We start from the raw sequence: 12,376 nt of genomic DNA, 5'->3' as shown, positions 1-12,376 counted from the left end.
GGATAGAAGTTGGCTCTGTTATAAGTACTGGCTAGGTGCTGATTAACCATGAGTATTAAACGTTTTTTTCTCATAAACTTTTTTCTCCCTTAACATAGCTTCAAAAAACTCTTAGAGGGGCTAGAGAGATGGCTCAGTAGTTAAGAGCACTGGCTGTTCTTCCTGAGGTCCTAAGTTCAATTCCCAGCGACCACATAGTGGCTTACAACCATCTGTAATGCTATCTAATGCTCTCTTCTGGCATGCAGGTGTACATGCAGATAGACCACTCACATGCATAAGTAAATCTTGAAGGAAAAAAAAAAGCTTTCTTACAATGAGAGGTGCAGGGAAGCCTTGCATCAGCTACCTCTTATGCCACTGTACCCAGTTCTCAGAGACTGCAGCATAGCTTGTCACTGTCCCAGGTTTCCATAGTGAAGGGAGCAGTGCTGTACCAGACTGCCTTGCCTTGAAATGCCAGCCACAAGATCTTGGTGGGTGGGTCCAATCATAAGCAATGAGCTGGTTGGGAATCTTGCTAGGATTGTGGGGGATGGGGAGAACGAGACTGCAGTTTCAAGACTGCACAAATCAAAGCCATCCCTAGACTCTTTTTACCCTTCTACATCCCTCACAGGTTAAAATTTTTTTAACGAATTACCCCATTTTTCTTCTCTGCAACATAAGACGGGACTACATCATAAAATTATTTTGAAGTCAATCACGGTGTCTAAGCTCAGTCACAACCCAATTTACAAAGCAAAAACTGCCAGATCAGGCGGTTCAGGTCTTTTAATACCACTGCTCAGAGGATAAGGCAGGAGGATTGCAGGTTTGAGGCCAGGGCAGACTACACAGCAAGTTCCAGACCCTACCATGCTACAGGGAAGAGCCCATCTCAAAAACCTAAAAAGCAAACGTATGCACTTCAAGTCACAGGCTTCCTCAAGGACACAGTGAGATGAGATGCTGTTCTCAGCCGGCTCCCACCTTCGTCTTTCATAAGCAAGGACAGTGGATAAGAGGCTTCTGACTCAGCGCGCCATAAACACGTGCTGCCCCCAACCCACAGGTCGTGAGATGACGCACAAACCCCTCCGCAGTGCACGCCCCACCCCCAGCATGGCGCCTCCCTCGCGCAGACTGGATCATCTGCGCGTGCGCACAAGGCGCTCCCGCGCAGGCACCGCCGCGGACGGCCTGCCGTGGACGCCCTGGGGTCCTCGCGCACCGGAAGTCCTCGCGCTCGGCCTTTTCCGTCTGGACTGGAGACAGGCGGCTGCGAGCGGCCGGCGTGCTCCGATCGGTCGGAGCTAACCGCTGCCAGGCGGGCTGCCGCGGCCCGGCACACGCCCCAGACGAGCGAAGATGGTGGGCCGGAACAGCGCCATCGCCGCGGGCGTGTGCGGTGCCCTCTTCATCGGGTACTGCATCTACTTCGACCGCAAAAGGCGGAGTGACCCCAACTTCAAGAACAGGCTTCGAGAACGTGAGTGGGCCCCGCGCGTCTCCTGTTCCCCATCAGGCCCGCGCGCACCCGAGTGCTCCCCGGCGTCGCGCTCTGCGGCCAGGGTCCCGCCTGTGCCCGCGGGCCTCCATCTTGGAGGCGACCTGGCTCCATTTTGCTGGCGGTGGAATGCATGCTGATTCGGGGGAGGGGTAGCACATTTTTCCTTCCCCGCTCTGTAATTCTCGTAGGGGCTGGGGAGGGGGTGGGACGGGTCTTTAGCTCAGGCTAAGGTGGTAATTCTCCAGCCTTAGCGGTCCACCTCGCCCAGCTCCGTTCCCCCCCATTCAACTTGCGGCGTTTGTGCGGGTTGGAGACGGTCCTCCTGTGTAGCTCAGGCCGGCCTGATAGGCTGAAGCCCACGCTAGCTTCGACCTCGTGGCAGCTAGCCCCCCACCCCCACCCCCCGCTTCTACCTAGTGCTGTGATAACATTCACCGTGGAAAACAATCATTCTTTATGTGTGTTTACCACAGGGGCTTGCTGTAATTGGTAGGTCGGCTTCGAACTTTTGGTGCCTCCAACTACTAGTTTTTCAGACGAGAACCTACCCCGAAGGTGGTGCTCTATTCTGCAGATCTATTGACCGCGCTGGCCCAGCACTAGCACAGTGGGGTGTCGTCCTTGCATTCTTAAACCCTCTTGGCGGCTTTGCTCTGGTGCTTCCAAGATATGAGTGAATGCTAGACAAAGTGCGGGGGAGTCCAAAGGGCTGCGCTCCTCACGTGGCTCAGTCTTATTTCATACCTGCGACATCTTTTAAGAGGTTTACTGGAGGGAAATCTTGGCACGCCATGGGAAATCATGGACATGTGATCTGCCCATGAATTTCAAGAGACTATTCATTTTCAAAATATAGTCCAAAAGCACATTTGTTGGAATAATCCGGCTTTTTTTTTTTTACCTCTTTCTTTAGAGGGGAGGGGTCATCCAGTAACAACATTCTCTAGTATTTCTAAATCTTTTTTAATTTTTCGTAGTTATATATGGTCGGAGACTAGCGTAGATCCTCCACTACTTACTGTAGGACATCGAGGTCTTTTTGAGACTGTGGGCCCCAAGTAGCAGCACCATTTTCATTATGTGGGGAGACACAGAATGTGGTTTTGTCCTTTGGCTAGGTAGAGTAATGGAAAGAATGCTGCTTGGATTTATGGTATAGTAAGAGCTGCCTCCTTGGTTTGGTGGGATAAGTACTTGACATGACATGCCGAAGACTCCATAAATGCCAACTGTGAAGTGTGACTCTTGGGTCCACGAGTCTGCTCAGTGCATGGCAGCTATGTAGACATTTGGAGACAGCCAAGCAGGCTGATTCCTTTGAAAAGCCTTGTTGGAAATCTTAAAGTGATTTTTGGTTGAAGAAATCATAAGTTGTTTCAGGAAAATTGTGATTGTTTTGTTTTAATTTTGAGACAGGCTCTCTGCAGACCTGTCTGGCCTGGAACTCAGATAAACCTTGCTTCTGCCTCCCAAATGGTAGGATTAAAGGCGTGGCCATTATGCTCTGCTAGAGTTGGTCTTTTCAAAATAATCTTTCCAGCGTTTCTGTTTTTGCACTTCCTGTGATTGAATCCATGGCCTTCTGCAGCCTAGGCCTTCTACCTCTGCTACCTATCGCTTTCTGTGGTAGACTGCTTGTTTTTTTCTTCTTAGCTTTAGTCAGAACCAGTTGGTTTCAGTGAATTACTAACTGCAGCAGTGATGAGAGGGCTGAGGGGAAGCCACACTTAAGGAGTCCTTGGTACTGTTGCTAACAGTGGTAATTAATGAATGCTAGAAGTTTTGTTTGTCTTGGCAAATTTTTGCTACCAAGTAGCAGTCTCTAAATTCACAGTCTCTAAACTATGTAGTTGGATGACTCTTAAGAATTTGAGTAATTTGAATTTAAGTTATTGGATGTACATCTGCAATAAAAGGATAGTTTTCTAAGTCATTTTGTTTTTTAATGAAAAAGTACTTAAGTTTAGAATTTGAAATTAGGTTAGCTGTCTTAATTCAGACTTTTGACTTCTGTAAGTGCCCCCCCAACACACACACACACACACACACAACACACAGCTCCATTGGTATTAAGGCTTAATCTGAGGTTTCTAAATAGTTACTGTGCCCACTGCAGGTGCACTTCATTTATACTGCACACTGTGAAAAATACTTCACTTAGGAATTCATTAAATATGTGATTTATTTTAAATAATGGCTTAGATTTGGAGTGGTTCTGAACTTAGGCATGCTTTGTTTTGTTTTGAGACAAGATCTCTAATCCTGGCTGTTCTTGAAATCAGAGATTCCCCCTGCCTCTGCCTCTCATGTGCTGAGATTAAAGGCATTCACTTGGCTTGCAGTTTTGTTTTATTTTATTTTTGTTTACTGGGTATAGTTGCTTAAACTGGGTAGATTTACAAGTGTCTGAGGTTAATTTCAACACATAACCAAGACCTGACTTTGCTAATTGAATGCGTGACTTCTTTCAGCCTGTTACCATTTGTGCCTTTATTACAGAGATAATCTTATGAAACTGGAGGCAGAACTCTAATCACCCTGCTAAAAATCAAACACAGTAAGGATCTTTAGGCCCATGCACTGCATTAGTTAGATGGTTGTGGAAATTAGTAGGTTCATTGCCCTTTATTATTTTCTCAAATTTCTGGTTTAGCACATATTTTTCATTGCTTATTACATAGTTTTGCTTTGTGAGGTGGTTTTCATCTGAATGATGTGTCTTTGATAAGGTTATAAGGAAGACAGGTGGCCTAAAATCAAGCTGCTTGAGTAACTGTTCATCCCTTCGTTTTATAAGTACTAGCCAACAGGTCCTTCAGTTCCAAATTGACTCAGATTCATAGACTACTTTAAGGTTTTCAGAGATGTTTTGCTTGGTTGATGGCTTTTGCTTTTCTTGGCAAGACTGATCTTGGAGAGTTAAGTTTCTAGCTTACAATTTGTCCATCTAGTGCGCAGGGAGTGTCCTTCACTTGTACCCCTGTTGTTGTCTAGGTCATAGTAATGAGTAACTGCTACTTTCTAGGTATTGAGTATTTAACTGTAAGATGCCAAGATGGCAGAATATGAGCCTAGGCACTTGTACCACATACCTAGAACCTGGCAATTACAGATTCTATTATTAGATGAGTTTTATTGAGGGCCACGTTCACTCTAGTGTAAGTGTAGGCCTTGGATACAAACCTGGCAGGTGATCCCCATAAGCTAAGAACTCTTTCTTAGGGCATACTGTTACAGAGCACTGAGGCCGTTTTTAACTAATCAGCCCATAGGTAACAATTTCAGAATGCCTTTTTGGGGCTCAACCTCTTGCCCTTCGCTTTTGGTCACTGGGACTAGTTGCCTGCCTATAATCTCTGCACTTGGGAGCATCCCAAGTTGGAGATCCAGCGGACAGGAGCTGTTGGAGTTGAAGCCACCTGAGTCACAGAGCTTGTCAAATAATTTTACAGAACCACTTGGCTTAAGAAGGGATAGTTTTTTAATAGTAAAGCTGGAATCTGTATATTTCAGTAATAATGGCTTAATTCTTTTATTTGGAAAGGGAACTTTGTCCTGCTGCTGTGCAGCTGTTGGAGCAGTCTCTGTCTTGTGAATTGCTGGATGCGGGGATGCAGTAGAATAGAGAAAGCTCCTATCTAGAAACATCAGTTTATTCACCAGGGAGGCAGGAGTGTTTTGTAGATTTAATGACGATGGCAGCAATTGGATGTCTGGACGTTATGATGATAGCCAAATTTTTACTTTATTTTTCTTGTAGGAAGAAAGAAACAGAAGCTTGCTAAGGAGAGAGCTGGGCTTTCCAAGGTAATAAAAAATCTTGTAGTTTTGCGAGTAGATTGCATGTTCTCCAGGCGTCCTGTATTTTCCTTTGGTGGTGGTAAGCAAATATGTTAACTGATAAGCAGCAAGATGAGGGTCTCCAGAGATGGACACCAAGAGTTAAAAGTTCTCAGCTACTTAAAAATGGTTTAAAAAAATACATTTGATTGGATTTTCCTTCCTTCTTCCAACAGTAACCTTAAAAGATCCACACTTTTAATCCTAGTTTGAGAAGCTCTGCCAGAGGTATCCTGGGCAACATAGTGGACTGTCTTCAGTAGCAAAAAGAACCATGTGTGTTTAGTCCCAGATATCTTTAATGTTTTTAAACCCATGGATCAGAATTATATCAGGTTCAGACAAATTTAAGAAAAAACAGACTGTAACTTGTGGAATATAAATTTTAATTTTTCTTTTCATAGGTCCTGAATTTATTGTTTGTTTGTTTGTTTGTTTGTTTGTTTATTTATTATATGAAAGTACACTGTAGGTGTCTTCAGATATCCTAGAAGAGGGCGTCAGCTCTCATTCGGGATGGCTGTGAGCCACCGTGTTGCTGGGATTTGAACTCATGACCTTCGGAAGAGCAATCAGAGCTCAACAGCTGAACCATCTCTCCAGTCCCCAAATTTATAGTTTTTAATAACTAGGTTTTTATCTACTTGATTAAAAATATTATATCATGTGTAAGTAATTAAGCAAGTGCTAGTCACTGTACATGTCAGCTTTCCTTCTTACTGACCCACTGGATTTATAGATGAACTATTGGACCATTAAAAGAACTAATAGTTCTTTTAAAAGCACACTCAAGCAAGCAAAAATGGCATTGATAAATGTTACACCTTTTGTTATTTGAGTCAATTGAGTGATGAGCATAGCTGGTGGGATATGGTTCTAGTGAACTGAAGCTGGAACCACTTTTTCTAGTATGTCCAGACTACTTGTCAACAATGTGAGATCTAATGAGGAGATAACTTAGGATCTGTATACATGTGAGTCTGACAGGAGCTGTATTTAGAATTCTAGAGGTAGAAATGGGGTTTGTGTGTGCTCTGTACCTCTGAGCTGTATCCAGGCCAGCCTATAAGATCCCATCAAAAAGAAGACTGGTAATCTAGTTTAGTGGATAGAGTGCTTTTCTAGTATGCAAGGGGCCCTAGGTTCATCCCCAAACCCCACCAACAAAAGTTGTACATCTGTGTGAAATATTATTAAAAGAATGAATGGATTATGTCTAATAGTCTATAATGGCAACAAAATATCTTGTATAGCCGATAGAGATGTATGGTAATATAAAGGCTTGTGCAGATGTATAGACTGTAGATATTTGTGTACTTTAGCTTTCTTTAAGTTTCCCTGATTCAGGAGTTCTGTTCTTAAAATGAACTAATTTTATTTTTAGTGGTTTTCTTTATGTTGCTATATCCTCAGCTTAATTTCTGTATGTTCCATTTCCAGTTACCTGATTTAAAAGATGCTGAAGCTGTTCAGAAATTCTTCCTTGAAGAGATACAGCTTGGTGAAGAGTTATTAGCACAAGGTAATAGTCATTTCAGGATAAACACTTCAAGGTGGGTTTTTAGGTACTTTGGACTGAGACTGGCTCCAGAAAGACAAACTGGGCTGCTGTTGTCTGCCTCTGTGATTTATGTGAGTTTTAGAGTTACTTGTTCTGTCATAAGATGTAGAAGATACAGTAATATTGAGTGGAATCAGGAGAGAACTTTATTTTTGCAGAGATGACTCGCGTCATTCAGGGTGTTTGGGTGTCTCCATAGTGCAGAATAAATAGTAACAGCAAATATGACCAAGCCTGCCAACACTGGTTTTTCCAGAGTTGTAGGAAGGAGTGGCTAATAAACCTAAAACAAAGTTAATTTACCTAATCAGAGTCATGGGGTGTATTGGGGTTCTCTAAGGAACACAATTCATAGAATGAATTTATAGACTGTTTGTGTATCTGTCTGTGTGAAGAATTTTTTACAGTGGCTTATTTATTAGTCTCTGACTAGTTCCAACAGGGGTTATCTCCTAACAGAAAGCCCAAGGACCTGGCAGCTTTTGAGTTCATACAGTTCAGTTCAGTTTTCACTGTTGGAGTCCCAGGAGGTCCTAGAGAACTGTGGCACTTCCAGTTTTCAGTCAGCATTGAAATCCTAAAGAAGTATGGCTTGGGTTAGATGAACCTGCCAGTGAGAGTGAGGGCAAGCAGACGAAAAGCACAACTCTCTTCTCCGTTGTTGTTGTGAGTGGCCTCCAGAAGGTATGGCCTAGATTGGGGGGAGGGGGCTCTCTGGCCTAAAAAAGTCCAACCAAGAAAAATATCTCACAGATGAATTCAGGTGCTTGGGTTTTAGTGACTTTCAAATGTAAACAAATTGACGGCCAATATTAGCCACCGCACCAGGAATTGCTAGCTCTTCAGATCTGATCAGTTAAGTGGTCCAGAATTTAGATAATGACTTGGGGCCTCCTTTAGTCAGTTACTTGTATTGAAAGGTGATTTTGTTTTGTTTTATCTTTTGTTCTAAAATTGGGCAGCATTTTGTTTCATACAATAGGATGATCCCATTGTTTACTAGTTTTTACCTCAAAAGTAGTTTTGAAGTTGTTATCATTAATAAAATTGGAATTGTGTCTCTGGGCAGTAGTGGCATATGCCTTTAAACCCAGCACTTGAGGCAGAGGCAGGAAGATCTCTGAGTTCAAGGCCAGCCTGGTCCACAGAGTGAGTTTCAGGACAGAAGAAACCCTGTCTTGAGAAACAAAACAAAAAAATTGACTTTGTGTTATTCTTGTTTTTTTTTTTTTTCTCACTAGATTCTGGTGGAGTTGAAATTCATGTATAGTGTGTATTTATTTGTGTTCTGTTTGTTTTATGAGGAAAGTTTATGGTCAATTTTACCCTTTTAAAAATTAATTTTGTGGGCTGGAAAGATAGTAGTTAGTGCACTGGCTGTTCTTGGAGAAGGACCCAGGGTCAGTTCCCAGCAGTGGCTCACAGCTGACTGTAACTTTAGTTATAGGGCATCTCACACAGATATGAATGCAGGCAAAACACCAAAGCACATAAACTTTAAAAATTAACTAAAAAATTGTATGTTGGATATGTGTACAAATTTCATAAGTGAGTGGAGGTTAGAGGAGATCTTGCAGACATTTCTCTTCTACCTTTATGTGAGTCTGGGGATTGAACTAAGGTATCCAAGATTGCTTTGCAAGCACCTTGACTTGCTGGGCCATCTCACTGGTCCCAGACCAGACTGGTCTCTTTCTTTCCTAAGAGAAAGTTTCTCATTGTTTGTTCAGTTGGTTTCACCAAGAGTCAGGTAGTTCTTCTATTCAGATAACTAGCAGACTTTCTTAGTTTCCAAACTTTTCCTAGATTAAGAGCAACTGAAGAGGAAAACTAATCAGAAAATGTAAGTGCTGGAAATAAAGCAATCAGGAAGTTTTTCCAAGATGCCCTCCAGAGGGCATTGTGTGTTCTCAGAGCCAGCTGCAACATCAGCACTGTCAGTGCAGCAGAAAGGATGACTCTTGCCAGTGCAGGCTCAGCAGACCTGGCGTCTCCTGCACCAGTGCCTGGCGCATACCAGGAAAGGAGCCAGGCATGTACGTCACAGTGAGGGCTGCCCAAACCCAGACGACAGTCAGGTGCTGTCTGATTTGGATAATGGGATAGACATAATTCCCACAGTGACAGCAGAGATTTGGCTATTTCTGACTATGCTTGACAGGCTATGAAAGCCATTGATGCTGGTGCCTCAGTCTTTGCACAGCTGTCAGTTGATGAAATGTGCTCATTTCCATGGGTGCAAGGACATTCTGTACCAATTTTTTACTTGCTGGTGATTTGGGCTAGTACTAATTAGTTGGTGACAAATCTTGATGGCTTCAGATAACATGCAGTTGTGTGTTCTGACAGGTGACTACGAGAAAGGTGTGGACCACCTGACAAATGCCATTGCTGTGTGTGGCCAGCCGCAGCAGCTGCTGCAAGTGTTACAGCAGACTCTTCCACCACCAGTGTTCCAGATGCTTCTGACCAAGCTCCCAACCATTAGTCAGGTAAGGAGGTGAAGTGCTTCACAGTAACACATGAATTGAACTCCATGCTTAGGCGCAAGTTTGCTGAGCATGTAATATTAGTTATGCCAGTCCTATGATACATTGTCTAGTGAACATCTAAGCATGTCTAAGGTCCATGCTTGTGTCAGATGTGAATCAGAAGTGTAAGTGCTCGTGTCAACTTTAAGACCTTTACATTTGAGTCCCCAAATTTGACCTGCTCAGCTACTTAGGTGACCTAGCAGGGGTTACGGAAATCAAGACTGCATAGCCTAGACCATCCTGGTTTCTCTGTGCCAGGCTTAGTACTGCCTGCCCCTTCTTCCTGCTGCGGGCTTTGAAATCTGTGCTATTTGACTGTATCACCAAATTTCTCCTTGGAAGTGCATTTATTTATTATATACAGTGTTCTGCCTGCATATATGCCTGCATTCCAGAAGAAGGCACCAGATCTCATTACAGATGGTTGCAAGCCACCATGTAGTTGCTGGGAATTGAACTCGGGACCTCTGGAAGAGCTGTCAGTGCTCTTAACCTCTGAGCTGTCTCTCCAGCCCAAACTAAATCTTTTAAAGTTAGATTAAAATGGTTTTGACATAGATGCCACACTTCATATTACTGTCTCAGAAGACAAAGATCAGCTAGGCATGGTTGACACATACCTTGAGCCTTAGCATGAGATGCTGAGAATGGGGAGATGGGATGAGATTGGTGGTGGTGGTGGTGGTGGTGGTGAGGGGGCATGATTCATGCCTCAGTTAATGCTATGTACTGTTGAAAGAATAGCTGACTGTGTTTGTGCTATGTTGCTATAATCAAGATTCCAGAAATGAGTAAGAACAGATAATTTGGCTGCTGTAGCTATATGTGACCAGGAGTCACCTGGCTGTGTGACAAAATTGAAAAAAGAAGCAGCCATGCTCACTGATAAGCTGGGAGTTGCCCAGTTCAGGGACTGATCCAGTGGAGAGTGGTACTGTCTTAGGGTTTTACTGCTGTGAACAGACACCATGACTAAGGCAACTCTTAGATATCATTTAATTTGGCCTAGTTTACAGGTTCAGATGTTGTCATCAAGGCGGGAACACGGAAGGATCCAGGCAGACATGGGCTGGCGTCCAGGCAGCTAGGATGAGGGTCTTAAAGCCCTCACCCACAGTAACACACAGCAAGGCCATGTCTCCTAATAGCTCTACTCCCTGGGCCAAGCGGATACAAATCACCACTGGTGCCTGGGGTTCCAGTACAGGGAAGCTTTGTTGAGAACAAAGCATGTAAGTTATACACAGATTTTGGTGGGTGTTAATTTTGGCATGCAGTATTCCCTCTCTGTGATGGTTGTAGGCTGGAAAGGGAAATTACGAAGCTTAGTAAGGGCTCTCATAGATGAACAGCATTATGTCATGTGTTTGAATTTTCATATGGAAGTAAAGCTTTTATGATCATGTCCCCTCACCACCACCACCACCAATCTGATCCCATCTCCCCATGCTCAGCATCTCATGCTAAGGCTCAAGGTACGTGTCAACCATGCCTAGCTGATCTTTGTCTTCTGAGACAGTAATATGAAGTGTGGCATCTATGTCAAAATGGGAGAATTTTAGCAAGAATTGGTTCTTTGAATATGAAGAGCAATTTAAGTTGAAATTAAGACACTTCTCAACATTAATTTTCTTTTTCTTTCAGAGAATTGTAAATGCTCAGAGCTTGGCTGAAGATGATGTGGAATGAGCCAGATACCAACATGACGAGATCTCAGTAAAATAATTTAACAGTTAGCTTGGAAGCTGATCAGCTCTGGGGGAATAAGGGCAAACTGTGCTTGTCATGAACTGTCCCACACTGACATCTGCCAACGCAAATGTGAACTTTGGTAGATCCATTGTCTGTTCTATTTATTTTTCCAGTGAAAAGTATTTTGATAGAGCTTTTCATTTTATAAATACACTGAGTTAACCAAAATATCATGGATTTCGTTTATTCTTAAGACATACAATTCAAATGTAAATATAGTACAGTATTAGGTAGAAACTCGTGCTGATTTTCAAAGATTGGAAAAGAATATGAGGAATAGTTGAATAATGCACATTTTAAAGACTAGAACATTATTGTATGTTGTAAAATTGGGTAGAAACTTGTGATTGTGAAAACTGAGCATTAAAACCTTACAGAGACCGTTTCTTGTTTACTTTTGAACATATGTGGTGTGTTGTCTGTTAACAATTCCATTCCCTCCCGGTGTTTCCTTTAAAGCTTCTGTCTTCATCAGTGGCTCCCTGTGCTCTGGGCACTTACTCCTAACCTTTGAAGCCCTGGCTGCAAGCAGCGCCCTAACCTGGAGGGTGAGCTTTGCCTGCTGTCTGCTCGCTTGGCTCTTTCTAGGCTGAGGATCTGTCTGCCCGTCTGTGGGGTGTCCCATCTCGGCATTGGTTCAATTGCTTCTGTTGAGTGTCTTTAGATCCATCTCCAGCTGGCGATTATTTCAGAATAACCAGGCCTTGCACTTGTTTATATTCTGAATTTGCATGTTTGCCTGACTTAGTATTTCTCAATTAAAACCTCTAAGTGGAGTAATTTCTTTGTCAGTTGCTACTGATGTGAAGTGATTCTGTTACTGTTCTATAAATTACCCAGAAACTCATCCTTAAGGAAGCTGGGGTGGTCTTGTGCAAGTGTTGACTCTTTTTTTGCTTTTAATAGAATATCTCTTCAGTCCTACTGTGGATTGATTAATTTATCTTGTGCAGTGACATCTTGACTGGAGACTTGGCTGCAGCAAGTGCGATCTCTTCTCAGATGGTGGCAGCACTGGACACTGAGCCTGTCTGAATCAAGTGTGGAGACCTTGTGGTCTGCTACTATCCATTCACTGAGCAACATTCTCATGAGGCAGCTCATTTGCATCTGTGCTGTTTGGCTCTCTTACCTTTTCTTGGGTAGTGTAGTGGGAAGAATCTGGAATGCTGCTTCTGGTTGGTGTCTAGTCACCAC

At 43.2% G+C, this 12,376-nt stretch overlaps 1 protein-coding gene and 1 non-coding gene across 2 annotated transcripts; both read left to right on the top strand.

Moving 5' to 3' along the window:
• The first annotated feature begins 1,201 nt into the window (after positions 1-1,201).
• On the top strand, positions 1,202-11,560 carry Tomm20 (translocase of outer mitochondrial membrane 20). Its single transcript, XM_031341850.1, has 5 exons — positions 1,202-1,471; positions 5,253-5,299; positions 6,773-6,854; positions 9,243-9,385; positions 11,072-11,560. Exons 1-5 carry the CDS (start codon positions 1,351-1,353, stop codon positions 11,114-11,116), a joined length of 438 nt encoding a protein of 145 aa, XP_031197710.1. The 5' UTR covers positions 1,202-1,350; the 3' UTR covers positions 11,117-11,560.
• LOC116071733 lies at positions 2,114-2,247 on the top strand. The gene has a single exon (XR_004111108.1). It is a non-coding gene; the product is annotated as a small nucleolar RNA SNORA14 (small nucleolar RNA).
• Positions 11,561-12,376: the final 816 nt, after the last annotated feature.

Source organism: Mastomys coucha, unplaced genomic scaffold (assembly GCF_008632895.1).
Source record: "Mastomys coucha isolate ucsf_1 unplaced genomic scaffold, UCSF_Mcou_1 pScaffold22, whole genome shotgun sequence".
Lineage (NCBI taxonomy): Eukaryota > Metazoa > Chordata > Mammalia > Rodentia > Muridae > Mastomys > Mastomys coucha.
This window is presented reverse-complemented; position numbering and strand designations above follow the sequence as displayed.

What these genes read in the sequence shown, in the direction of transcription:
- Tomm20 (XM_031341850.1), top strand. Translation starts at nt 1,351, where the DNA reads ATGGTGGGCCGGAACAGCGCCATCGCCGCGGGCGTGTGCGGTGCCCTC. An exon ending in CAAGAACAGGCTTCGAGAAC is followed by an intron (nt 1,472 to 5,252) that starts GTGAGTGGGCCC and finishes TTTTTCTTGTAG; the next exon opens with GAAGAAAGAAACAGAAGCTT. An exon ending in AGCTCCCAACCATTAGTCAG is followed by an intron (nt 9,386 to 11,071) that starts GTAAGGAGGTGA and finishes TTTTTCTTTCAG; the next exon opens with AGAATTGTAAATGCTCAGAG.